The sequence below is a fragment of the Vitis riparia genome, chromosome 12 (assembly GCF_004353265.1).
Source record: "Vitis riparia cultivar Riparia Gloire de Montpellier isolate 1030 chromosome 12, EGFV_Vit.rip_1.0, whole genome shotgun sequence".
Taxonomy (NCBI): Eukaryota; Viridiplantae; Streptophyta; class Magnoliopsida; order Vitales; family Vitaceae; genus Vitis; species Vitis riparia.
Genome location: NC_048442.1, coordinates 5349056 through 5376669, shown reverse-complemented (window position 1 = coordinate 5376669; position 27614 = coordinate 5349056). Strand labels below are relative to the sequence as shown.

Here is a 27614-nt window from a genome sequence, read left to right as displayed (position 1 = left end):
CAAGTTCGGGAGCAAAGTGTTAGATTTTAAGTACGAGGGGCTAAATTGTAAAACAGTCAGAGATAGAAGGGTTAACCCTTAATAATTTCATATTGGATGGGCCTATCAATAACTTTTTCTTTTTTTGTTTTTTTTTTTTGTTCCCTGAAGTAAGGTAACCGCTTTTGGAGAGTCAATACAAGCCAACATGGCTTGTGGAAACGCTGCAATCGAGTACTGAGGGCTTTGTTGAAATTACTGAATGCTTATAAGCCAAGCAATATCTTTTTATTTTTTTATTTTTCACATGTTGCAATTTTTTTTTTTTTTTTTGCTTCAACCAGAAGTTGAAGACAAAAACATAATATAAAGTTTGTTTCTTAAATATTCAAAATGTAGCTTATGTGATAAGTAATTTTTTTTCTCATTACCATATATTAAATTTATATAAAAAGAATATAATATTTTATAAAATTATAAGTTTTAGATTAATTAATAAGTGAATAAATTATTTAAATTTTTTTATAGAAATTATAATATTTATGGTAAATGAAAAAAATTAATAATAAAAAGTTAAATAGTATTGTAATAATAATTAATAAATAATGAAATTTAATTAATTCATTGTGATAGAAATATAGGTAAATCAAAATAGAAAACTTCTAACCACGTAAATATTGTCTATTTTGGTTCAAAAGTGTCGCAATAACTTTAAAACATATCGATGTAGTTAAAAAGAGATAATTTTAAAACGTGTTTACAAAGTTAGTGTCAGAAACTTTTCTCCCTAATTCGTTGTTACATATCCTCTTGAATATTATTCGCTTTGGCTCGAAAGAAGTCCTACGACTTTAAAACGCATTTATAAGGTTAAAAAAAGTTTAAACTTATATAGTATCTGAAACTTTTTTTCTCGTATCAAATTTAAGATATCACAAACACCTTTTATACCATAAGATTACAATGTCAAATAAACTTATCATGACTTTAAAACACGTCTATAAGTCCATATATTATGAAATTATGAAGCCAAACGGACTCTTTACGATTTTAAAACCCGATGTTAAAGAGTCTATGCTTTTAGCGTCATGAACTCCCCTATGTTGACATAATGAGTCTTATTTATCACATTTATTTTTTTCTTTTTAATTTATATTCCTACTTGTCATGAGTATTTTAAATGCATTAATTAAATAAATTTTCAATTTCATTTCCCCTTCCTATGTGCCAAGCCCACCGGGGTTTTATATTGCAGTCATCCGATTCCAGACTCAAAACTCAAATCCTGATCGGCCACGCTGCTGACTCACTTCTTCGTCATCTTCGCCTGTCTTCTCCGCCGCTCTTCTCCGCTTTCCGCCCCCACCTCCGCCTCGGATCAGGTACTTATCATCTCCTGACTTGAAATATTTTCCGTTATCGGAATCCCAGGAGTTGTGTTGATCTAGGATTTTGATTTGTCAGTTAGGATTAGGGTTTTTTCACTCTTTTTTAATTGATGTTATGATGTTTTATTCTGAAATTAGGGTTTTCTTCCGAGTTGATTTTACCGAGATTGTTTGCATCTCTGTGAAAATTTGGCGTTTTTATTAGGAGGCAGTATGCTTCACAACAGTTTTGAACGGTGCTTAAATCTTATATTTTGTTTGTCCGAATCTCTCCCCTCCACAACTATCGAAGAAAGGGACAAAATTCGGTCCTTTTCAGACAAGAAATAGAGCTTAAACAGAAGAACTGTTAAACGGGAAAAAAAAAGTAACATGATTAGCTCCAATACAAAATGCTAATCATACCCGATCAAAGTAGGGGTATGATAGACAATGTTTCCTTTTTCCCATCAGTTCTTTCAATAATACAGATTGCAATAATTGACGTGAATGTGACAGTCATCTATATTACTTAAAAACAGGTTAGAAGATTCCAAACTGAAATAAATTCTATCTTAAAGTGAAAACTGATAATTCTCTAAAACAGTAGTGTCTTTCATTGCAAGAATGAGCTCACTGGCAAGTGATTCCACATGGGATGTGCATCATTTGGTTTGAGATGATAGGAAGAAGATCCAACTCCAACAGCAGCCCATCAATGAAAAAACATATCCAAACCCATAGCTCACCTTGCAAGCTTTTGGTTCAAAATATTGAGAGAACACCAAAATCAGTGACCCGATCCTACTTGGTTCAACATTTAGCATTGTAGTTCATTGGATATAATAATCATTGTATTACCTTAACTTAAAATAGTTCTCATGATGGCAAAGTATGTGCCCATGCCCTATGAGACCAACAATAAGAAATGGAAAATTCAGAACCACATTGAGTGTATTTAGTATGATTGAAAAATAGAAAACAATTATATCACCTACAAAAGAACAGAGCAGAAGAAAGGGAGGAGCTATTAGACTTTGTTTGGTTTATTAGAAATTTGAGGGAAAGGAAAACTTAAGGGGAAATAAATTACTAGTTTGAACCCAATAAACTTTTCTTCCAATCTTTCTCTAGCTTTTACTCACTTTCTTCAATATAAATGGCAAGGTTAAAAATGTAGAGATCTCCCATAATTCCGTCATATTTTCTTTTCCTCTTTTTAATTTTTTTAATTTTTTTATTTTTAATTTTTATCCAAATGCAACCAAGTAACAGATAACAATCTTTCTTCAATGTTTTTTTTTCTCTTTTCCCAAGTTGTTCCCGAGAACCAAATGGAGTCTTAATGCATTTGAATCATGCATAGAGCATAAAAAGAAGAATGATTCCAACATCAATTTACCATGAAAAATGGATCTTCCAACAAAACTAAACCCTAACCATCCATTTGTTTTCACGAAAACAACTTCTAGAAAAATTGCCCTCAAATGTCTTTATCATTTCTTATCAATGGGTATTCATCATTGAAATGAAAAGTATACCCCTTTGGACCTAATATCACAATCCACCATTTAAAAAAGGTACAATATTTAATAAAGACAAGACTTAACCTCCATTTTTTTCTCCGGAAAAATAGCTTCTAGAAAAACTTCTCACCAATTTTTCATTCTTGTTTTAATGGGTATTCATTGGCAAGAAGAAAAGCACACCCCTTTGCACCTAAAAAAAATGTGTTTGTTTCCTAGGAAAATGAAAAAGAAAAAAAAAATCCACGCTGACAGAACAAAATGAGAGTTTTTAGTGGATGGATAGCTATAGTCAATAATAATTTTTTAGTGGATGGATAGCCATAATCAATAATAATTAATTTTACACATATGGGTATATTAAATTAAGAGTTTTTGACTTATCACAACTCAATCTAATAGGGTTTTAGTGGATGGATAGCCATATTCAATAATTTTACACATTTGGGCAGTCATATGATTTTTTTTTTCCACTATTTTGACTATCTCTTTTTCTATTTTTCTATTTGTTTTTGGATATACAGAGTGGATTGGACAACAAAAATTGGAGCATGGAGGAGCAAACTCTTTTTGACTGATTCATATCACACTGGTCCATTTGTAATTTTGTTGGCTTCAGGTTGACTAGGAAACCCAAAAACCAGAGATTTTTCTTCAATTTATAGGTTGATCCTCACTCTCTGTCTCTAAAACGGTGTAACATTCAATTCAGCATTGACAATATTGTGAAGAGGAGATGAGAAGGCGAACCATCTATGTCTGGGGCTTGGCGATCTTGTGCTTTGTTGTTCTTATGATTGTCACTCCAGCCATTCCTCAGTCTGAAGCCTATCATGATTTCGCTGACCAACGTGAATTTTTCGGTAACTCATCCTCTCATTTTTTTGTCTTGGTGGATTTTTATTTTTATTTTTTTCATTTTCCAAGGAAACAAACCAAATCTTAGGTGCAAAGGGGTGTGCTTTTCGTTTCATTGATGAATGCCCACTGAAGAAGAGAATGAAATATTGGTAGGAAACTTTTCTAGAGAGAAATGGAGGGTTAGGGCCTTTTTTTGCTAGATATTGTATTTTTTTAATGGTGAATTGTGATTTTAGGTGCAAAGGGGTATGCTTGTTGGAAGTTATATTCTTCATGGTGCAGTGGGGGTGGAATCATCTTTCTTTTTTTTGGTCTATGTATGATTCAAAAGTGTTAAGGCTCTATTTGGTTCTGAGGAACAACTTGGGAAAAGAAAAAAAAGGGGAAACAGAAGGAAGATTGGTATCTGTTGTTGGGTTGTGTTTTGAAAAAGGAAGGAAAAGAAATATGAGGAAATTAAAGGGGAGATTTATACATTTTTGAACTTCTCCTCTATATTTAACAAAGTGTGTGAAAGCTAGGGAAAGATTGGAGAAAAAGTTTATTAGGTTCTAACTAGTAATTTATTTCCCTTTAATTTTTACCCTCTCAAAAAATTTCATAAATCAAACAAAGTCTAATGGCTTCTCCCTTTATTCTGCTCTGTTTTTGTGTAGCTGATGTACGTGTTTTTCATTTTTCAGGCATACCAAATACACTAAATGTGATTTCAAATTTTCCATTTCTTATTGTTGGTCTCATCGGGCTTGTACTTTGCTATCATGGGAACTATTTTAAGTTAAGGTAATATGGTGATTGTAATTACAGATGAATTATTATGCTGAATTCTAAACTTAGTAGGATTGGATCACTGATTTTGATGTTCTTTCAATATTTCGAGCCAAAAGCTTGCAAGGTGAGCTTTGGGGCTGGACATTTTTTTTCATTGGTGTGGCTGCTGTTGGAATTGGATCTTCTTACTATCATCTCAAACCAAATGATGCACGTCTTGTGTGGGATCGCTTGCCGGTGAGCTTATTCTTGCAATGAAAGACGCTATTATATCTGAGAATATTGGTTTTTTGCTTTAATCTAGAATCTGTTTCAGTTCAGAATCTTCTAAGCTGTTTTTAATCGATACAGATGACCATCGCATTCACATCAATTATTGCAATCTTTATCATTGAAAGAATTGATGAGAGAAAGGGAACATTGTCCATTGTACCCCTACTTTTGGTGGGTGTAATTAGCATTTTGTATTGGAGGTAAGCATTGCTACTTTTCATTTTTTTTGTGATGTAATGATTCTTTTGTTTGAGCTCAATTTGGTGGCTGGAAATTGATTTCTCAGTAAAGACTCAGTTTTGTCCCTTTTCTGTGATAATGAAGCCTTGTACTGGTTGTGGAGGGGAGAGATTAATGGTTATAGGTAGCATTCATGGTTGGAGATGGCAGATATTTTACATTTTTGATAGGTGGGGTTCAGTTTACCTCTTGTTAGGATGCTAGTTGAATTTATATTTTAGTGATTCAGGGAATCAATAGATTTAATACTATCTGTGTGTGCTTCTACCTAGGTTATGAGTGGTTTGTGACGTCTAGAACAGACGTCGCCAAGAGGTTTGCATAACTGGCAGTTATTGTGAAATATATTGCTTACTGATATTTTTTATTTTCTTCTGCAGGTTTTTTGATGACCTTCGCCCATATGCACTGGTCCAGTTTCTTCCTTGCATTGCCATTCCGTTAATGGCAATATTGCTGCCTCCAATGTACACGCATTCCACATTTTGGCTTTGGGCTGCAGGTCAGTGTTTTTAATCACGCGGATTGTTCTTTTGTATATCTCCTACAGCTTTTAGTTGTTTCTGGCATGAACTCATCTCCATGTTTCAGGATTTTACCTTTTGGCCAAGGTGGAAGAAGCAGAGGATAAACCAATTTACAAATGGACTCATCATATTGTTAGTGGGCACACACTTAAGCACTTGTGTGCTGCAATGGTTCCTGTTTTCTTGACGCTCATGTTGGCAAAGAGGAGTATTGAGACTGAGAGGTAAACCATTATGTCTGTTTACCCTAGCAACTTCACTTTTTCATCATTTAGAGTTATCATGAAGTTATTAGCATGTCTTTGAATGTTGCCTCAATTGATGGCATCTAAATAACAACACTTAACTGGTTTATTAACCGTCAATGCACTAGACTTAAGAACTGGGTGAAACATTTATTAACATAATATTCCCAACATTTTTATTTCTGAGTAACTTACTAGAACAAAAAAATTCTGAGTAGAATCCACTCAAAAGAAGGAAAATTTGTTGTTTCAAGAGCTTTGATCCTAGATTTGTGCTTTGAGTTTTTCTTCTCAACCTCTAGAGCTGTAGGCCTAGGATTTGGGATTGGTTTTCCTTTGTTATTTCTTGATTAAAGAGGGCTGGTTTTCCTACTTTTGAATATGAAGAAATAATTTTTTTGATAAGCACAAGCAATATTTATGATGTATTAAAAGAGAAGCTTCAAAAAGAGCTACGACAAGGGCACACTAGAGTACATAGGGGCTATACAAAGGGGCACCAAATAAAAGATAGAAAAAGAAGAGTACAAATCCTTCCATGGGTACTTCAAACCTATTGAATCAACAAAATCTAAGATAGGCATAGGTGTCTCTTCTATACAGTACCTTAATCCAAAAACTGCACATAAAAGGGCTTTGAATGATTGATCAGAAATTTCCACACTTTCTAATGCCCTTTGATTTCCCTTCTACCATATTATCCACAAAAGGTACAAAGGGGCAGCCAACCATGCTTTCTTCCACCTCTTATGTCAGATCTCTTACCAAAAAGCCTTGATTAGAGGTCTACAAGGCATTGAGTTTGACTTGTTCCTCTTGTAAACCTGAAATCCTTGTATCAAACAAATAGTTCACTTCCTTCACCATAGATGTCTCAAGAAGCTTAGGAAAGTCATTTAAAATCTACCAGACCCAAGTGGAAATCATGGAAACTACATTGCCTCTCAATTTTACTTCGAAACTGCCTCGGGTTACAACTTAGCAATAAATTTGAGCTGTAATGCATTGAATAGAAAGTGTGGTTAGTACAACCTGCACCCTCCCCCAGCTGCACACATTAAAATTTTGTGGTCTTGGCCATATTCTTTCCGAGGCTTGGAGTTCTCTCCTTCTCACATTCATGTTTTGTGGCCCTTGAATGCAGGCAAAGTTTGCTGAAGACATGGAAGATTTCCTGGACCAAGGTCAAAGAAGACGAAGTAAGGGTAGAGACTTGTACATACTCAACTGTTCCAATCGAGGAATCACCATAATGTTCAAAGCTCTGTATACTTTTGTGCTTGGACCTTGATACAACAAACCCTACTAACCAATATTCTGAAAAACATTGTGTCAATGTCAACATAGATAAAATCTCTACATCTGCTGAGGCAATGTGTACAAACTGGGTCACTTTCAGTTATACATGTATATAGTAACTTTCCATATGGAAGCTTGCTTGGTGTGGTGGTGTGGTTGCTGTTTTTTTTTTTTTTTTTTATTGACTGAGGAACCTTTTGTGGTTAAGCTCTTAAGACTCTATGGGAACCCAAACCACGGGGTGTTGGCCGCCCTATAACAACCAACATGGGATAAATTCCGGGTATAATCAGTGGCATGATTTGAACTTAGGACTATGTGCTATTAACTAGGGCCAGACTTCCTAGTGTTTGTCTCGACTAACTACGCTATCATGGCCACGGTTGATATATTTTTCTTTTGTGGTTGGGGTGGTTAGTGTTAATAATTTATCATGAAAAAGGGAGGATGATCCAACAATAAGGTTTTTAATTTGATTAAAGTTTCTTTTATTTTTATTTAAATGACAAATGAAATGACAAATTTTTTTCCTTCCTCTTGGGCATTTTTTTAAAAAATAAAAAAATAAAAATAGTACCAATGTATATATAAGATGAAAGAATTTTAAAAAACTTATATTAAAAAAGTAATGGTTTTAAAAATTATTTTAAAATATTGAGGTATAAAAAAATTATTGTAATCTTAAATTTTAAAATTTTGGAAAATGATTTTTAAAGATATAGTAAAAATTTATATTTTTACATAAGATGTTGTATTTTTATATAAAAGTTCTGACTTTAAAAATAAAAAACAAAACACATTAAATATTTTATTAAAAAATAAGATATAAAAATTAAATAAAATCTTAATTTATTATATTAAATAAAAGGTTTTTAGTAATAAAAACCTATTTCTTTTTAATCTTAAAAACATTTGGGGTGAGAGAGGCTCGAACTCTCGACCTCAGGATAACTCGAAGCTATGAGACCTACGCGCTAGCCAACTGCGCCACCACCCCGCATGACTTCTACAGGATGTGCTAGATAATAATACTATGATGAAAGGGAAAGAAGAATCTAAACAAACAGAGAAAATGAATTTCAGCCCATAAACCACACGGAGATTTTATAATAAATGTTCACTCCAAATACTCCATTTTAGTTTTCATATTATTTATTCGCCATAAATAATGCAAAGTAAAATCAACAACAATTTTTGTTAATATCACCTCAAGCTTCTAAGATTTTTGTAGTAATTTCGACTAGTTGTGACATGAATAGGTGACTTGCATATGAATTTCATTTGAGCTAGCAATTCCTCGTGTGAGTTTAAAACAAAATCTCTTGTATATTATCGGGTTATTTGGTGATCTTCATTTTCTTTAATCAAGTACGGTACTTTTGAACATAATGTAGATTAAAATAAGGTTGATCATACTTATGCAATTCAATATTCAACCTAAGCTAAAATTTACAACAAAAATTGTAGCATAATTATCAACCAATCGATATTATTCTACTTGAAATATTTAAAAACTACTAAAAGTAATAAACATCTTTTTGATTCTCCATTTTAAATTATATCGATTATTTTCTCATTTTCCAAATCATTCATTAATGATTTTTCAAGAAAATATGAATTTCCAAATTATTTATTTTTATCTCAATGGTGAAAAAGAGAATTTAGTACATGCCATAAGGAAAACAAATTATTGTTGCCTTATATTTAAAACATTAAGAGAAGTAACATATTTGATCAATAGGCTAAAACATGTACAAAAATAACTAATTATTCGTTCTATGCGTGATCAAAGCAATGTACTCAATTAAAGTGTGAGTATTTGTAGATAAACAAATATCACAATTAATTATATATCACTACAGCTGTCATCTACTATAATGTAACGTTAACGCTAACCTAACCGTAAACCTAACCCTAACCTAATCTTCGTTGTCATATTAAAGGGCTTATTATATATAGAGCCGCAGAGAGGCTAATGGTTCATCTCTCATAAATCGATTAATTTTGTGGGCATGGGTAGCGTTGTTAGCAGAGTGGAAGAGCACCAAGATGAAAATAACGACAACGACAATGATGATGGCGAGAATGACGACCATCGTGAGACCATATATATGGTTTCATTTGATTGAATCAATGATTTAGCAATTTGGTAACTTATTTAATTTGAGCGAATTTTAAGTCATTTATGATTGATAAGAATAGATTTTAATTGATGATTTGATATCATTGAATTATCTTCTTTATTTAACATCTAGTTCATACAAAATTTTCATTTTTCTAAAGAAATTAAAATTGATATATATAAATATCCAAACCCTAGGTTATTTGGGGATTTATCTAATTTTCAATGCTTAATTTCAATTCAAAGGGTAGATCTGCTTTTGAATTATCTTCTTTGTTTAACATCTAGATCATACAAAAGTTTCATTTTGCTAAAGAAATTAAAAATTGATATATAAATATCCAAACCCTAGGTTATTTGGGGATACATCTAATTTTCAATGCTTAATTCAATTCGAATGGTAGATCTACTTTTGATGTTATTTTAAATTTACGATGATATTTGACTTATTAAGTGTTTATTAAATTATTCTTCAATTTAAAATTTAATTATTAGAAACATAATCTAGGACAACTCTACTAACATCTATTAAAACAAATAGAACTATACGTGTACTTTGTTACCCATAGTTTCTTGCCCTAATCAAGCTTGACATTGTTTGTTGCTTATCCACATAAAAAGAAGCATGCCATTACAGATGAAATTAGAATGGATCCTTAATTTCTAATCTTGGTGTAGGATTTTAGAGCTAATATTGACCGATCCCTAATCCTAATGTAAAACTTCTGACTTTATAAGAGATGTTTTTTTATTTGATCTCGTAATTTTATAAGACACTATGATATATATAGGAAAGTGATTGCGATACTATTTATATGGTTTACTCTTCTTAATTTCTCAATTCCGTAATTGACTTAAGCGGGTTTATTGAAGGTTACGCGGAGTCTGTTGTGGTGGGGTTGATTCCGTGCCACCAAAAGGTATGAGGTAGAGAGAAAAGGGATGAAATAAAAAGCTTATTATAAGGGTTTTATTTTGATTTATTTTTGGTCTGACTGCTTGTATTATTTGATTACAGAGATTTGGCTATAGATCCCATGAGTTGGAAGAATATTGTATCAAGCTGAAAGGATGTACTTCAAGCATTGATTTATCAGCTGACATAGGTACAAATATTGGACATTATTATTATTATTATTATTATTATTACTTTTATTTATATATTTAATTGCCTTCTTCTTATGGGATTCTTTATTTTTATTATTTGCCAAAATTCAAAGCTCTTCCACAAAGCATGGGATCTACCAACAGTGGAATAATCTCTTGATTGGTGTACATGTTGGCCAAGAACCAACCTGCCTGCAGGCTACAAGAACCTTATGAAAGGAACCGAGTCTGATGCATTTGGGGTGGCTGAATCCTTTCTTGTCTATTAAACATAGTGGAGTATTTTTGCTCATTGTATTCCCAAAAGTACACTACTGATGAGTAAACCCCTTGATGTAATTTTCACTTCTACCTCTCCCCTTGATATGGGATAGTTCATCTTTTAGTTCAAATAGGGGAGAATGTACTTTATTCACCCTTTTTATTTATTTATTTATAATTTTCTCTTCTTTTTTTTTTTCATTTTTGTTATTATGTAATAACAAGAATAGACAATAAGAAAGACAAAATAAGAACTTACAAATTTACATGAAAAATTCTAGATGAAAAAAATCATGGACAAAGAAGAAAGATCTATTATGTCAAAAGATTGGTACAGGAGGGGAGAGTTATAAGTGATTATGCATCATTTCCCTAAAACTAGAGTAATTAACAAAGTAGGTTCATACCATAGGAGCAAACCACCACACCCCCAATAAGATTAGTGGTGGGCTATAGGATCGGGCCGAGGTAAGCCGCCACACCCCTGATAGGATTAGTGGTGGGCTACAGGATTGGCCCTATCGGCCCGATTCCTCTACTACCACCATAGATCCCCTAAAAATTTCATAATTTTAGCTTTACCACATATGTCGCATCATGAGCTTTTTGAATTGAACAAAAAAGATTTCAAGACACCAAACTCTAACATTTGCAATCAAGGAAATTTCATTCTAAGTGGATTACCATGTATTAACCTACAACATCCAAGCATTGGCCAAAGTGAGTGCTCCTAAATGTGTATGCTAAAATGTTGTCTTTTGAGTTGGGAATTTAGAGAGGGTTGAGGGGGAATGAAATTTTTTTGAAGAAATTCTTTTGTTCAAGTGTTTGCAAAAAGGGATTGATGGATATTATGGAAAAAAAATGGGAAAAAACTAAGAGTCTATTTGTTGATTGTTTTTTTAAAACAATTTTAAAAAATAGTTTTTGAGAACAGTTTTTACAAATTGTTCTCCGATTTTAGTAGAACAAAAATCTATTTGGAAACCTAAAATATTTCTAACTTGTTTTTAATATTTTAAAAAATATTTTTTTATATCTAGTGTTTTATTTTTAATTATTCTACATATTTATATAATTATTTCTTAAAATAGGCCTTATAAATTAAGTGAAAACAAAAAAAAAAAAATTAAAAGATTTATCTAAAAATACCATATTTTCTGTTCTTAAGAACATAAAATAGAAAACATTTTTTTTTATTATCATATGCATTTTCTATGTTTTTTAATTTGAATAACAATATTTTATTTTCAAAAACAGTATCCAATAAACCCTAATTGTCTATTTAAATACACTTCTTATTTTTTTGTTCGAGAGAATTCATATAAAATGGATTGGGTGTGATAATGATCCTAAAGAGTCATGTACTTTCCCAAATTTTAATTACAGTCTTATAACGGGTTGAAGCTAATTTATAAAGTACTTGAGATTTTAAGTATATTTGATAGTGATTTTGAAAAGTGTTTCTAGTATTTGTAACACCTACAAATTTTTGTTTTTCAAATATTAGAAAGACTAAAAACGCTTCCTAGAATTTCTAACAAATATACTCTTCAGCCTTGTTTTGATAGTAATTTTTAAAAATGTTTTAATATTTTTAATATTTAAAAGTTTTTATTATTCAAGTGTTAAAAAAATTATAAATGTTTTTCAAAATTACTACTAAATGTATTTTAAAAACTTATTTAATAGTGATTTTAAGAAGTATTTTTAATATTTGGAGAGATAAATTCTTGTTGTTTTAAATTGAGAATTGGGGTGAAGTGATGTATTTTTATTTTTATTTTTTATTTTATTTTATTTTTTTTGTTTCCTACTTGAAAGTCTGAAACACAGATGTTTTTTTCCACAGCACTGGTAAAAGCGCTTCTAAGTTCTAACGGAAGGGCAGGTTACAAAGCAGTGCAGCCTAAAAAGCAGTGGTAACTCCCAAAAGCGCTTATAAGTTCTCCTTGTCTGCGAAAGCCAAAGCCATGGCTGCGACAGTGGGCTGTATGAGGTATCTGTTGGTGGGTGCCCCAACTCCTCTCAGAAGAAGCACTTCTCTCCCTTCCTCTTCCTCTTTCTCTTCCTGGACATGGAAACCCAATCCCATTTCGTTCCCAATCCAAAACCATGCCTTTCGCTCTCCAGAGAAATTCTTCACTCCTTTGGCCGCCGCCTCGCCTTTCGATCTCTCCCCTCCCCCCATCGATCTCGACCTCCTCGTAATACTCTCCTCTCTCTATCTCTCTCTCTACTCTTGAATTGTGTTTTTCTTGGCAGTTAGGCCTGGAGTGTATTTTGGCTTTGAATTGTGGACAAATGATGAAATTTGATGAGCATTGAAATACTATTGTTTGTTTCTTGAACATATTTATAGCTTCAATGTTAGTGGTGGCGCAAAATTATGGTGTTCGGTCGTGTGGTCAATGTTGGTGTGGATTTTTTTTTTAATTGCCTCAAAATGTTGGAATTTTATTTGGATTAATTTGATGGAATTTGAAAATTTAATTGATATTACTTGGGAATAAATTATGTGAATGGGATTATAATAGTGCAGTTTCGGAGGAAAATGTTGGTAGAAAGTGAGTTTTAATTGTTGTAGACTCTTGAAATTTGTTTTTCTAGGCAACCAAACAGGCCTTATTTCTATTCTACTTTTGAATTCTGGAAAAGCGATTTAAATTTATAAGTAATGATACTATTGTTTGTTTATTGCTCAAATTTATAGTTTCAATTTTAATATTGGTGCAAGAATATAGTGCTTGGTCGTGATAGGTGTTTGTGTGAGAGGCTTTTTGGTTGCCTCAAAATTTTGGAATTTTCTTTTGATTAATTTATTGGAATTTGAAAATTTATTTTTTCTATATTGGAAAACAATAATGTTAATAGGGTCATCATAGAAAAGTTTCTGATAAAGTTGTTGGTTTAAAGTAGGTTGTAATTGTTTTCAACTCTTAAAATTTGTTTCTCTTGGCAACGAAACAGGGTTCACATATATTCTCCATTTCAATGTTGGAGAAAATAATTGAAATTTGATTAGCAATGATACTATTGTTTTTTTCTCGAATAAATCTATAGTTTGAATTTTAGTATCTGTTCTAAAATTCTCGACAAAGTTATAAGTTTTGTTCATGGTAAGTGTTGGTGTAAAAAGTTTTTTAGTCTCCTCAGAATATTGGTTAATTTTCTGTAGTTTGATGGAAATTAAAATTTTCGTTGATTTTTCTTTGGAAAAAAAAAATCTAAAAAATGGGGTTATCATAGTGAAATTTCTAATGGATGTGTAGGTGTAATGTCGATATTAATTATTGTGCATTGTTGCAAGTTTGTTTCTAATAATAGGATGGTATTTGAAGTGTTTGATTGATTTTATTTTGGAAAAGAATTGTAGTGGAGTTAATAAAAAAGATAGTTACTCTTGAATGTTCTAAGAATTTGTGATGGTGAAATAGTGGAATGTCAACTCAGCTTTTATATGTTCCATCTGCAGAAAAAGGTTTGTTATTTATGTTCACCGGGAATAGGAGAGAGGATTGAGTGTTGTGAGATCATTTGGTGCAGTGATGATGGAGTGATTCCCTGATTTGTTCTCTTTTCTTATTAATAAGGAAGGTTCAATGATGGATTATGTGGTTTAGGCAGACTTGAAATGCATTGGATTCTTTTCTTATGAGATATTCTTACCATTGGGTTTAAGTACCATTTATAAAGACGGTGATGATGCGATGGTTTGGTGAAAGAACTGTACTGGTTTCCCTGAAAGACTTGGTACAACCAATTGAGAAGCCTTGAGGATTAATGCATTTCTGGTTAGCTCCTTTGAAGGTGGCTTTCCTTGTTTGCATGACATCTAGAGGTAAACATTCCTGATCTATCACTTTATTTATAGGAGATGCATGATTTCAACGGGAAGGAATAAAGAATTCACAGATTGCCTTTTAATATATTCTTCAGGGGCTCTGGAGCTTTGCTCTTTTTGTTATCTTTGGTGGTATATGCCTTGTTGTTGGTGGATTAATGTTGGGCATAAGAATAGCAAAGATATTTAGAAGGTGGCACCACTTTATCTCATGAGGAAAATTTGGATAAAAGAGAAGGAAGAATATTTTGAGAATGAGGAGTTAGCCATCTGGAAGTTCAAAGATATTGTTCTTGAAGCATCTTTTTCTTTGTAGATCGTCTTTCTTTTCTAAAGCTAGACTAGATCCCATGTTGATGTATATCTTTGTCCTTTGAGTTGGGTATATTAGGTGGCCTTCATCTGCATAGGTTCGCTTTGTTTTATCCCTTTTTGCAATAAAATAGAACTGGATCAAATGACAATACTATGACATTACACTTGATGACTATCTTGTGAGAATGAAAAGTATTTTTAGGTCTAAAGTTGTTAATCAAAACATTGAAGATGTTGGTTTTTAATGTGCTTCAAAGGGGTCTGCATTTTGACATCCTTTTGTCAACCGAATGATCAATTCTTGTGAAGTAAATTGATAGCACTTGTTATACATGTTGAATTCCCTGTTACTTGAGCTATGCTTCTTTTTTATTTTATTTTTTGGTACAATGAAAGATGTTAGTGTCTGAGTTCCAAAAGAATGGTTTCCTTCTTCTCAGATAAAGTGCTGAGGTTAAAAATCTGATAACTTTCCTAAATACTGTTTACAATTCTTAAGATCAGTGATTTTTATGAGGATTGAGATACAAATTTCTCTTTTATACAGTTTGCTTTCTGTTTCTATGTTCTTATCACTGGTTTTGTTTCCAAAAGGATGGTCTCCTTCTTGGATTAAGTTCTGAGGTTCAAATTTAGTGATAATTTTCCTCAGTATTCTCTGATCTTCTTAAGATCAATGCTATTGATATGAGGATTGAGATATTGTGTTCTGTTGCACAGTTTTGTTTTCCTTTCGATTCTCTGATTTTACTATTGTTTTGCTCCTTTGGCTCAGATGATATGTGTCATGCCTATAGGATTTATGGCTTGGCTCCTTGCAGGATACTGTGACAGAAGCAGGGGCAAAGGTTTCAGAAGCTGGGATTATTGAAACCTTTGATAATGATGATGAAGCATTAGATGCAGTTGACAATGGGGTGGTGGTGGGTACATAATTTCATATCATTGCTTGTTTTTCCTCTTTGTCTTCTTGTTGCTCACTCCATGTATTCATTTTTTCAAGGAAATGTGAATCATTTTTGAAACTCAATTGGAAATGAAGAACTTGGAGTTAAAAAACATCAAGGCAAGATCGTTATGCGGTTCTTATTTGCCTGATTTTTTTTGGTTGCACATGCAACAAATTTTCAACTAATATTTTCTTGTGGATGATGTCTGAAAAGGTCAATGTTCTTTATATGGTTTAGCTTATGGCCTTAGGCATTGCACATTCACACTAAGTAGGATTTTCAATGCTACTCCAATTGCTTTTGTACATCTGGTTGAAGGGGAATGTGATATTAGTGATGCGTGCAATCTTTAACAAGTGGATAACTCTTCAATGTTTAATCCTTTCATGGGATTTGAACTCCAGTATTGATCTTCTTGTTTGATCCAATTCCTTTTCTGATCTAGGTTGTGGACCTTTCTCATTTTGGTCGGATACGAGGTACATTCTTTCCCCAATACTTGTATGAATGTTTTCATCCTACTTCCTGCATATTCCTATAAAATAATATTAATGCATCTTCTATGAATTCTAAACTTGCTGGTTTCTTGTATGAGTCAGTATGACTAAATAAAATGTGTTTTAAACAATGTTGTTGTTTGTTCTATTATTTATTTATTTATTTATAATAACTAGTATATTATACAACATAGTTTTTTTTTTTGTTATAACAAGCATATTATACAGCTGAGTAACATATAGAAAAGCATCATCATCTTATAATCAATAGTGTCTGGATCTCACAACCACACCATCGTGTCATGGGTATTTTGACTGAAATTAACGTATCCATGTATCACAACCATGACTAATAAAAAGTCATTGTTTAACCTGGGAGAATCTGGTGTCTTAGGTATTTCATTTAAGTTAGAGAACTCAATGCAATATATCAGGCTTTATGGAGGAAAATTTCCACATTGATATGTGGGATGCCATTTTCTGTCTGATAAAATAGTATGTTGAGATCTGATGCCTTTCAAAACTGATGCAGCAAATTTCATTTTCTACTGGAGAGACATAACTTCCAAATGTTGGAACCACCCTGTGATGGGAATTTGAAACCTGTTGATGTAGACCTGGCACATCCTTAAATTTTTAGAGAATAGGAGGACAATTGATTTCTTATGAACTGCTCTTTGGACCCAGTTTATTACTATAAAATCTGAGAAAAGTATATGGCCATGGGCTAGTGGCCTTTTGTTGAGGAAAAAGAATATCTCAATTTTCACTTCTGGCTGATGATTAGACCAAGGTATGCACAACCTTGTTGCCTGATGCATCCAACTAGTGATATTTTGCAGATTGATTCAACACATTTATTTCTTGGATGGTTTGCATTTTTTCACAGTTATATGACCCTATCTAGATTGCTCTTTCTGAGAGTTAGGATTTTAATTAATTTGATGCTTTCATATTCCCCTTCTTTGTGAATAAATATGGGTTTAATTGACATGAAGTCAGTGGAGACGACCGTATTCAGTTCCTTCACAACCAAAGTACTGCAAATTTCGAATGTCTTCAGGAAGGACAGGTAAGTTTTGCTGGGATCCTCTAATTTTAATTTCTTTCATGAAAAATGGGAAAATTTATGTTTCAAAAATTCATTCTTGGATTAATAGATTCATCTGGTTAATTAATAGGATTTGAATGACTGAAATGCGTAGGGATGTGATACTGTCTTTGTTACACCAACAGCCAGAACAATAGATGTTGCACATGCGTGGATTATGGTAGTCTCTTGTGCCTTGTTTCTGGTGTTAGTTTGCTTTTCTGCATTCATAAATGGTCTTTGTGCTTTTTGTTAATTAATTAGTTCATCACCACCTTCACAGAAAAATGCAGTCACATTGGTGGTCTCGCCAGTGACCTGTGGAAGCATAATTGAAATGCTTACAAAGTATGTGGATCATATTCATTGTATCCTTTTATCAAATTTCTATACATGAAGTTTGTGTGCATTTTCCTACATCTTGTCTCCTTTGTTCCTTTTATCAAATTTCTATACATGGAGTTTGTGTGCATTTTCCTTTGGTTTGCCTTCTTTATATAATGATATTTAGTTTTGAAATGTGACCCAACTTGAACTCATGCTCATTTCAGTAATATGTAACCACATCATCAAAGTCACAGTTTTGGGGAGAATAGCTTTTAAATCCTGTCTTCTTCTCAGTGTCACCTATGCTGCTTATTTGATACGCTCTGACTTGGCTGCCTAACAAGTGCACCATTGCCTTAGCACTACTATTGTAGTCAAAATTACTTTCTTAATGGGCCCAAGTCATAAAGTTGCATACACTTCCATTCTTCCATATCATCACCAACACCTCCTATAACTAGAAATGCTTGAAGTCTGCTGGAGAAAACTGTTTATTGATAGTTATTTAGAGCTTCTTATGAACAAGAAGGCTAGATTTGCAGATCTCTGGGTGGAAAAGGCGGTTTGGGTCCTATGTGTGTTTGTTTTAAAAGTTCTTTTCATGATTGGAAGGTGGTGTTGATGGCTTACACAAGGGATAATAAAGATAGATTAGTGTGAAGGTAGGGAAACAAGGGGCTTCTTTCACCTCTAGAGGGTAGGATTTCTAGAATCCTGAGCTCTCCCTGCCGATGGTTCTTCACACAAGCATTGGCATGGCTCTAATGGCAGAAGTGGCGAGACACCCTGGTACTGTCTCTCTTTCTCTCTCTCTCTGTTTCTTCCTTGGGACCCCCCAACTTCTCCTCCTCTTTCTGGGAATGATCTTGGTCAGGAGGGATGTGAGGTGGATTTTGGAGTTGATCCACTAGGAGAGAGTTGTGGTCCCCTAAGAATGGTTTTGGTGGATGACACTTCAATTGAGTTTGAAGAGGCTGGGGTGAGGCCGATTGAAGTCGCAGTGGGTGAGAAGGATAAGGAAAAGGGGACATGGCGGATTGGTCCTCAAGCAATCTGGCAAATTCAGCAATTGATTGGGCATGCCGGCAAAGCGCTTCGAGTCTGAGATCTTAGCTCTCCTCAGGAAAATGAAGGCTAGGAAAGGGGTGAGGGGCCGGGAGGGTGGGAAGAGGAGGAAGAACTCTTCATCTTCAAAATTTGAAAGGGAGCTAAGGAAGTTAGAGTGTTTTGTGAATTATAAGGGATCAAAAGGTAGATGATCAGGATGTGGAAAGAAAGAGTGGGAATTCTCTGTTGTGGGTAGATGATGCTTTTTTCATCTCTTTGGAATGCCGGAGGGGCTTCTGACTGTGTCAAGAGGAAGTTCATATAGGCTTTGTTTGGATTGTGGCAACCGGTTTTGGTATGCCTGCAAGAAGATGTGTGGGGGCACTCTGTTTTTTTTTTAGGTCTTTAAGGATTTCGGCTTGGTTTGGGCAGTGGGTTGCTTTTGCTCTTTCCTTTTGCTTGCCGTGAGGTGCTATATCTATACTCCTTGTGTTCTTTGATGCACCTTTTTCATGCACTTTTAATATAATCACTCTTTTTACATATAAAAAGAAAGTATGGAAAAGAATTGGTGCATTTTTGTTACAATCTTTTTCTTCTTTCTTTTCCTCAGGGAGCTCCTTTAGGTTCCCTGGTAAGGAGGTATGTCTCCTAGGGTGCCTCTTTAACATGGTTGTTGTTATTGGAAGGCAGTAAGGTGTTGGGTGGGTAGGGGGTAGTCATCAGTTAACAGAGGCTGCTTGTCTAAGAATTGGAGGAGTCTGCAAATTATATTCTCATTCGCTGTGGTAAGGCTCATATACTTTGGGATATTTGCTTTCCTTATATATATTTGTGGGCATCCCCATGGTCAGTAAAAGAGTTACCATTAGGGTAGCAAGTGAGGTGAGGAAGTGGCAAAGGGCTTCTTTGCTTGTTTTGGTGCTTTTGCAGATACTGTATTTGAAAGAGGAGTACTTTGATCAGTCATTAAAAGTGTTTTTCCTGAGTTCACCTTGTTTGAGTAGTCTAGAGTTGGAGCCACAAATGCCAATGTTATGCTTTTAGAATTTCATTGATGGGATTATAGTAAGGGATAGGGATTCTTGTCTTTTGCTTCTCACTTTCTTTTGTCTTTCACACTTGCATGGTCTTAATAGAATTCCTGTGTACTTTGGTTGTGCCCACTTTTTGCTTGGCATTTTTAATAAATTTTTTGCATTTGCCTATTGAGAAAGACCAGAAAATATTAGAACTTCCAACCATGTTAAGAAGATTATACCTTTTTCAATGTCATTCTTAAGTATATATTTATTAATATTTCCTTTGTACAGGTACATATTTTTTGCCGACAAGGTAGAAATTCAAGACATCACCAAGAAAACATCCTTCTTTGTTTTAGTGGGACCAAAAAGCCACCAAGTATGGAGTACTGGCAATTTGTTATCAACTGTTTCAATTCTTCTCCTATTTCTAAGATTATGCTTGTAGAGTTTTGGATTTGATAAGATGTTTCTGATATGTGGCATGTGAATAGGTTATGGAGGATTTAAATCTTGGTGGTCTTGTTGGAAAGCCATATGGCACCCATCAACATTTTATGGTAACCATCATAACTATCCTAGTTTCATTTCCAGATGCCTCCATTGATTTATTCATCTGTAAGAATTATAGGAGTTACTAGTATATATATATTTTCTGATAAGCAGGAGTTGCCAGTATATTTATTTTCAATTCTTCTTTCATTATTGATAAACTAAATATTGGACATGTTTTATTATGATAATGATCCATGTACCCAACAATCTGCACGAATTGAGGTTTATGAATAATTTGTGTGTTTGAGTTTGACTTGCACATGCATATTATCTCTTTGTCTGACCTCATTATAAGCTTTCATCTGAGCAACAAAAATGACCATTTGTTTTACCTTCTTAATTCTACAACTCCGAACACCGAGTCTGCTCTCCCTTTTTTTTTTTTTTTTTTTTTTTTTTTTCGGTTTGGTTTGGTTTGGTTTTGTTTTTTACCCTTGTTCCATAGTCCAATATATAAGCCAGAAGTTATATACCATTTGTAATGCTGCAACTTAAGAGTTTCACCTCATTCTTGTAGTAAGGCAACTTTTATCCTTGTTGGTGAGTAACCTTCAAAATGAAGAAGGGAAAAGGAAATGATGAAAATTAGAAACAGTGATAAACAACTATTGAAGTATTATGGTGTGCTCTGCAACTTTATTTTCTTTATGAAAAACATTATCAGCATCCTTAATCACTGGATTCATCTCCAAATATGATGAAGAGTGGAGGTAGTGTCTGGTTTGGGGTTGATTCTAAGTCCTTTGAGATTTTGGTGGAGTCTTTTAAAAGGAAGCTCTCTAGGGTCATCACTGAGAGAGGTAGAAGCTTTTCTTCTTGGATCAGATTTGGTGAGAGGGGTCTTTCCCTGCTGCTGAAGGGGTGGAGGCTTGCTGTCAATGAGGGTTTGAAGGTTTTCAACAACTCTTGGTTGGAGGGAAGGAGAAGTTATAAGCTTCAGTTACGTAGCAATGAGGTGGGCAGGTACCTCTTTTGTTCCGTAGTCTCAGCAGAAGCAAATCGCTTTGTTTTAATCTTCCTGAAGGGAAGGGGCTGCCAGGGGGTGGAATATTTTAGCTCAAAAGTTGAGAGCCTGTGAAGTGAAGCTCCCAGTCAATGTAGGAGATGGTCCTAAACCACAGCACGACCTTGTGCAGAAGGATTTGCCTTTGAAGGTTGATAATGTGTCAAAGGACTGGAGAAGTGTGAGTGAGTCGGTATGGCTGCAGTTTGGGGGTGTTGATGCTTTCAACAAGATGCATATTCTCAACTGTTGCCTGGTGGGACGGTGAGGAGATTTCTCAGATGATGCCCCATTGCTATCTCCTTTGAAGGAGTGGGCTAGGTACAATTGGAGGATAAAGGGAAACCTCTCTCTTTCCTTGTCGGGAGGTGCTTTGATTTTGTTTGAGTTTGAAAGTACAAAGGAGGCAGAAAGGGTGCTGCAGGAAGGAGAGCGGATTTATAAGTAGAAGTTCTTGTTTTTAAAGAGATGGGCCCCGACAACAGGCTTTTTCAGAGGAGTTCAAGCTATGGTAACTCCCGCCTTGGGTTGCTATGGTAACTTCCAGCAAAGAGAGGTCAGAAGCAGGGATGAAGAAGTTAAAGGGTTCACGTGCATCTGCTCGTGGGGTCCGAGGGAATGCTTCCAGAAGGTGAGCTGTCGATTGCTAAAGGCCAAACACTGCAGGAGGAATGGCTTCGTCAGCCTTTTCTGCGGAAAGGATGCGTTTGGAGCAGTAGCCTTTTGCCAGGGTTGCGTGGGAGGAGGGAAACTTGCCTCCTATTGCAGTCTCCTTTCCCCATGGGTTGGAAGAGGGGTTTGTGGGCTCTTTCAAAGTGGTAGGCAGTGGTACTAAGGAGGCCGGACCCTCAAAAAGAAATCCTGGCCTAGTTAATGAGTTTTGGGTTGAGGATGGTAAATTGGCCTATCACACTTTTCCGCTGGCCCAAAAGGGCTTTAGGGTCCCTTTTAAAGCCTTGGCAAGCTGGGCTCCTCCCTGTGGGATCGATCTTTGCCCCATGGAGGGAGATTTGCTGAGCGGAAGCTCGATGTTCTCCTTGGTTGGTGCCCTCACTCCCGTCGATGAAGCTCTGGTAGAGGAAGCGGCTTCATTCCAAGGGATGAGGAACCTTTTCTCTTCTAATTTGGGTTGGGGGCCTCTTTCTTCTACTCCTTTGTCTTCTGCCCTAAGGGGTTTGGTCGATGAAGCCAGACATGATTTGGGGATGATCTGTTAGGAGGTTTTGGTGACGAAGGACGATGAGATGCCCTTTGTTGAAGAGGAAGTTAGAGATGGCCCCCTTGCCATGATCACGAAGGAGGAGTGTAAACTGAATCTTCTTTCAAATAGTGACGAGTTAGAGTCTAAATTCTGGGGGCGGGAAGAGGATTTGCAGTTAGCCTTGGTTAAGAACAGTAGCCTAATGGAGTTGGGGAGGGACTTCGTCTATTCTCAGGATAGTTTCGAGAAACTACTGGCTTTTAGCAAATTTTTGGGATTTTCGGTGGATGGCTACGAAAAGGAAATTCTGGGTCTTTTCTAGAATTTGGAATTCCAAGCAAATAGGAAGTCATTGGGGCAGGTGGTGAAAAAGGCTAGCTCCAGTGGGTCTAAACTTGAGAGGGAGCTAAGGAAATTAGAATGTTCAGTTTCTTGTAAGACAAATTTATCAAGTGGGAGAACATGAAGGAGCTCTTTTGGGGTATTAGTTGAAGTGTGTCCATGAAGCTAAGAATTTTATCTTGGAATGTGCGATGGATTAATGAGGGGATAAGCATAGAATCATTAAATCTTTGATTCGTTCCCACTCAGCTGACCTTGTTTGTCTTCAAGAACCAAGGTCCAACAAATGTCAACTTGCCTAGTGAGGAGTTTGGGTGTGGGGAGGTGTTTGGAGTGGGAGGTGGTGGATGCTAGGGGTTAATCAGGGGGTATTTTGGTTTTTTGGGACAATCGGATGTTGGAGCTTTTGGATATGGAGTTAAGTGCCTTTTTAGTCTCTTGTTGTTTCAAAAATTGCGAGGACAATTTTATTTGGATGTTCACAGGGGTATACGACCCTGTTTGGCTGAGGAGAGGGATGTCTTTTCGAAGGAATTAGGTGCTATTAGAGGTCTTTGGCATGATCCCTGGTGTGTGGGAGGGGATTTCAATGTAGTCAGATTCTTGGAGGAAAGGAGGAATTGTCAAAGATAATCGACTTCTATGAGGCGCTTTTCTCAGTTTATTGAGGAAATGTGCCTTAAAGATCTCCCTCTTTCTAGTGGTCTGTTTACTTGGTGTGGTGGGTCTAATAACGAGTCAGCATCCAGGTTGGACCGCTTTCTTGTTTCTGATGATTGGGAGAATCATTTCATTGGGTTGTTTCGAAATACCCTTCCAAAGCCAGTTTTAGATCATGCACCAATTTTGCTGGATGGTGGAGGGAAAAGGAAAGGCAAGATGCCTTTCAGATTTGAGAATATGTTGTTAAAGGTGGAAGGTTTCAAAGATCTTATTAGAAATTGGTGGGAGGGGTACAGTGTTCAAGGGTCTTGCAGTCACATACTGGCTGTGAAGCTTAAGGCTTTGAAACAAGATCTGAAAATTTGGAATAAGGAGGTTCTCGAAAATGTGACCACCAAGAAACTGGAGGCCTTGGCTCAGTTAGGGCTGTGGGATGTGAAGGAAAGAGAAAGAGCCCTCACAGTGGAGGAAACTGAGGTTAGAAGGGGTGTGGTGGAAGAGTTTAAGAAATGGGCAGAGATGGAGGAAATCTCTTGGGGGCAAAAGTCTAGAGAGTTATGGCTAAAAGAAGGGGATAAAAACACTAGTTTCTTTCACAAAATGGCCAAGCTAAGGGTAGATGGTGTTTTGTTAGATGGGAAGGATAACATCAAAGAAGCAGTCACAAATGCCTTTCAAAGAATTCTAGCAGAAACAGGGGAGTGGAGACTGAGTTTAGATGGACTAGACTTTGACTGTCTGCAATGTGTAGATTCTGAAGTTTTGGAGACCCCTTTCTCTGAAGAGGAGGTCCTTGAAGCTTTATCCAATTTGTGCGGTGATAAGGCCCTAGGTCCGGATGGTTTTACCTTGGCATTTTGGCAGCACTGTTGGGACTTTGTGAAATCTGAGGTGATGGGCTTGTTTTGCTGAATTCTATGGTTTGGGGTCTGTTGAGAGGAGTTTGAATGCTACATTCTTAGTCTTGGTGCCTAAGAAAGAGGGGGTAGATGACCTGAAGGACTTTAGACTTATTAGTTTGGTTGGAGGGCTCTACAAGCTTTTGGCTAAGGTTCTAGCAAATAGGCTTAAAAAGGTGGTGGGCTTCTTAGTTTCAAATTTTCAGCATGTTGTGTTGATTGCAAATGAGGCCATTGACTCCAAAATTAAGGATAATTTGAGAGGTGTCTTATGCAAGCTGGACATCGAAAAGGCCATGTTAATTGGAATTTTATCCTGGCAATAATGGAGAAAATGAGGTTTGGCCCCAAGTGGATAGGATGGATCAGATGGTGTATTTCAACAATGCCCTTCTCTGTTTTGTTAAATGGCTTCCCTTTAGGTTTTTTTCCATAACTCTAAAGGGTTGAGACAAGGAGAACCATTGTCTCCTTGTTCATTTTGGCGATGGAGACTCTTTCCCGTTTGCTCTCTAAGGCAAAGGAAGGTAGTTTCATTAATGGATTTTTATTCAGAGGGAGGAACGGTGTGGGAGTGGAGGTGTCACACTTCTTGTTCGCAGACGACACACTAATCTTGTGCGATGCTAGTAAGGAAAACCTTGAGTATCTAAATTGGGTTTTTATGTGGTGTGAGGCTTGTTCAAGGTTGAAGATCAATCTGAGGAAAAGTGAGATGATTCCAGTAGGGAATGGCCCAAATTTGGAGGAGTTTGCGGAGGTTTTAGGATGCAAGGTGGGAGCCATCCCAACCACCTATCTTGGTATCCCTCTTGAAGCTCCCTATAACTTTTCTAAAGTTTGGGAAGGGGTGGAGGAGAGGTTTTAGAAAAGGCTAGCTTGGTGGAAGCAGCAGTATCTTTCAAAGGCGGAAGACAGACCTTGATTAAGAGCACCTTATGTAGTTTACCAATTTATTATATGTCCTTTTTTGTCATTCCTAAGAGGGTAACAGCTAGATTAGAAAAGATTCAAAGGGATTTTTTTTGGGGTGGGGGAGCTCTGGTTAATAAACCCCATCTATTGAGCTGGTCGGTTGTTTGCTTGGAAAAAGTGAAAGGAGGGTTGGGATTTAGAAGTCTTGGAACCTTTAGTAAGGCCCTTTTGGGGAAGTGGTCTTGGAGATTTGCGATTGAAAGAAACCCTCTTTGGAAACAAGTAATTGTTGGAAAGTATGGGCAAGAAGATGAGGGTTGGTGCACGAATGGGGTGAGAGAGAGGCATGGAGTGGGGGTTTGGAAGGTAATCAAAAATGGTTGGGAGGATCTCAAAGTTAGAATGCGTTTCAAGGTTGGTTCTGGAAACAGGGTGAAGTTCTAGAAAGATAGATGGTGTGGGGATGTGCCGTTGAGGGATGTTTTCCCGAACCTTTTTCTATAGCTTCCTTTAAAGATGCTCGGGTGGCTAATGCTTGGGATGGTGGTAGCTGGAATCCTAGGTTTATTAGACAACTGAATGATTGGGAGCTGGAGGAGGTAGACATCTTCTTTGAGAGGTTGTATGATCATTCTATTTCTATGGATACTGAGGATTTAGTGGAGTGGGTTGACACAAAGAGTGGTATTTTTTCTGTTAGGCCCTTCTACTCCTCCTTGGCTAATAGGGGAGTGGATCCTTTCCCTCATGGTATAGTCTGAAATTCTTGGGTCCCTGTTAGAGTCAGCTTCTTTGCTTGGGAGGCAACTTTGGCTAAGATTTTGACTTTAGATCAACTCAAAAAGAGGGGGTGGAAGATGCCTAATGGATGCTACATGTGCAAAGAGGAAGAAGAAACGAGTGTTCATATTCTTCTTCATTGCCCGAAAGCTCGTATTTTGTGGCAGCTTCTTTTTGCTTTATTCAGTGTACAATGGGTGATGCACTCTTCAGTGAGAGGTTTAATCTTAAGTTGAGGAGGCTTTCCTATTGGTAGAAAAAGGAAAAAGGCTTGGAAGGTTGCTCCGTTATGCCTTTTTTGGTCTATTTGGAGGGAAAGAAATAGGAGAGTCTTTGAGAATTGTGAGTGTTCAGATCATTCTTTAAAAAGTTCTTTTTTGTATCTATTTTGGGATTGGGTAAGATTGTATATTAGGGATGACTCCTTGTCGATACTGGATTTTGTAGATTGGTTAGGAGCTCCGTAATGTGCGGTTGTTTTTGTGTGTCTAGGCCTGTTTGTTTTTTGTTTCCTTGTATACATCGTGTATACTTTTCTTTACCTATCAAAAAAATAAAAAAATAAATCAGCATCCTTATCAATCTGCAGGTGAATGGGATGCCGATAACTGTAGGAGTGGGAAATGTCATCTCTGAAGATGGATTTTCATTTATGATGTCACCAGCTATTGCCGGATCTGTCTGGAAAGCTCTTCTAAGTCAAGGTGCTATCCCAATGGGTTCTAATGCTTGGGAAAACTAAGGATTTTTCAAGGTCATAAACTCTTCACCTAATGATTTGGCTTGCATACATTCACCTGTTTAATATCTATATATATATGCGTTATAGCCTTTTCATCTGATTATTTTAACATCTGGTCAGTTCTAGCTTTGAATTTTGTGTAAATGATAAGGTGATTTTTTTTATCAAAACAATCAACTCACTTCCAAAAAGCCACATAACCATTTGGAGGAGGTTGATTAATAGCTCAAACTGGTAAATATTGTTTATCTGAGTATAATTTTGCACTGATTGTACAATATCCTGTCTCACACAATAGGTTGAGTGCAGTGGGAAAAGTGTTGCTTCTCAGTGATGTTTTAATGAAAAAAAGTGTTTTTAGCTGGATGTTATAAAAATGCAATAGAAATAGTATTACCTATACGCTGTTCTGGAGGTGAATCAAATCTAGCAGCTAATGACATTCCAGGAATATCAAGTCATCAACCTTCTATGAGTTTGATATGTTACAAGTGAAGCGAACGGTGCACCAATATTGTCTAGAAATAGAATATGGTTCATGTTACAGTGAACCTTGATAGTTAGACCATATATATATATTAACTCAGCCAAGCTAACAATAACAAAATATTGGAATAAAAAATAAGATTACACACTAAATCAGCAATGTCCATTTGATTCTTTCCAAATTTTCCTTTATGTTGATTGCACAACCATTGCATAACTTTTTCTTTGGTGGAAAGTTGCTAAGGGTACAAAGTTTGAAGATTAGTGTCTGTAGTGATTTCAAATGGGTACTTTTTTAAACTTTGTTAATTGTGTTCAACATGGGTTTGGTTGATGACGATACAACTTTTGAAGTTCA

At 35.6% G+C, this 27614-nt stretch overlaps 2 protein-coding genes, 1 long non-coding RNA gene and 1 other non-coding gene across 5 annotated transcripts; 3 read left to right on the top strand and 1 right to left on the bottom strand.

The window, feature by feature from the left end:
- Positions 1-1210: 1210 nt before the first annotated feature.
- On the top strand, positions 1211-7231 carry LOC117925876. The gene is made up of 9 exons (XM_034844986.1): positions 1211-1361; positions 3397-3491; positions 3585-3735; positions 4417-4516; positions 4621-4741; positions 4856-4977; positions 5398-5519; positions 5609-5768; positions 6934-7231. The coding sequence occupies exons 3-9, from the start codon at positions 3609-3611 to the stop codon at positions 7040-7042; spliced, it is 861 nt and encodes a 286-aa protein (XP_034700877.1). The 5' UTR covers positions 1211-1361; positions 3397-3491; positions 3585-3608; the 3' UTR covers positions 7043-7231.
- A 770-nt stretch (positions 7232-8001) lies between these two features.
- Positions 8002-8085, bottom strand: TRNAM-CAU. The gene is given in 2 exon segments: positions 8002-8037; positions 8048-8085. It is a non-coding gene; the product is annotated as a tRNA-Met (tRNA).
- A 1010-nt stretch (positions 8086-9095) lies between these two features.
- Positions 9096-10723, top strand: LOC117925861. The gene is made up of 4 exons (XR_004653058.1): positions 9096-9237; positions 10084-10130; positions 10229-10316; positions 10431-10723. It is a non-coding gene; the product is annotated as an uncharacterized LOC117925861 (long non-coding RNA).
- Positions 10724-12484: 1761 nt separating this feature from the next.
- Positions 12485-26775, top strand: LOC117925823 (putative transferase At1g60990, chloroplastic). 2 transcript variants are annotated; one of them, XM_034844919.1, is made up of 9 exons: positions 12485-12785; positions 15559-15660; positions 16133-16166; positions 17183-17256; positions 17390-17455; positions 17558-17622; positions 19962-20049; positions 20165-20230; positions 26618-26775. In XM_034844919.1, exons 1-9 carry the CDS (start codon positions 12552-12554, stop codon positions 26768-26770), a joined length of 882 nt encoding a protein of 293 aa, XP_034700810.1. In that variant the 5' UTR covers positions 12485-12551; the 3' UTR covers positions 26771-26775. The 2 variants fall into 2 exon arrangements, with proteins under 2 accessions (XP_034700810.1, XP_034700811.1); XM_034844920.1 differs by lacking the exon at positions 17558-17622 and having other exon boundaries at positions 26618-26760.
- Positions 26776-27614: the final 839 nt, after the last annotated feature.

Excerpts from the sequence above, each read along its gene's own strand:
- LOC117925876 (XM_034844986.1), top strand. The coding sequence starts at position 3,609 with ATGAGAAGGCGAACCATCTATGTCTGGGGCTTGGCGATCTTGTGCTTT. Across the intron at positions 3,736-4,416 it reads TGACCAACGTGAATTTTTCG|GCATACCAAATACACTAAAT; the intron begins GTAACTCATCCT and ends TTCATTTTTCAG. Across the intron at positions 4,978-5,397 it reads ATTAGCATTTTGTATTGGAG|GTTTTTTGATGACCTTCGCC; the intron begins GTAAGCATTGCT and ends TTTCTTCTGCAG.
- LOC117925823 (XM_034844919.1), top strand. The coding sequence starts at position 12,552 with ATGGCTGCGACAGTGGGCTGTATGAGGTATCTGTTGGTGGGTGCCCCA. Across the intron at positions 17,623-19,961 it reads ATAATTGAAATGCTTACAAA|GTACATATTTTTTGCCGACA; the intron begins GTATGTGGATCA and ends TCCTTTGTACAG. Across the intron at positions 20,231-26,617 it reads GCACCCATCAACATTTTATG|GTGAATGGGATGCCGATAAC; the intron begins GTAACCATCATA and ends ATCAATCTGCAG.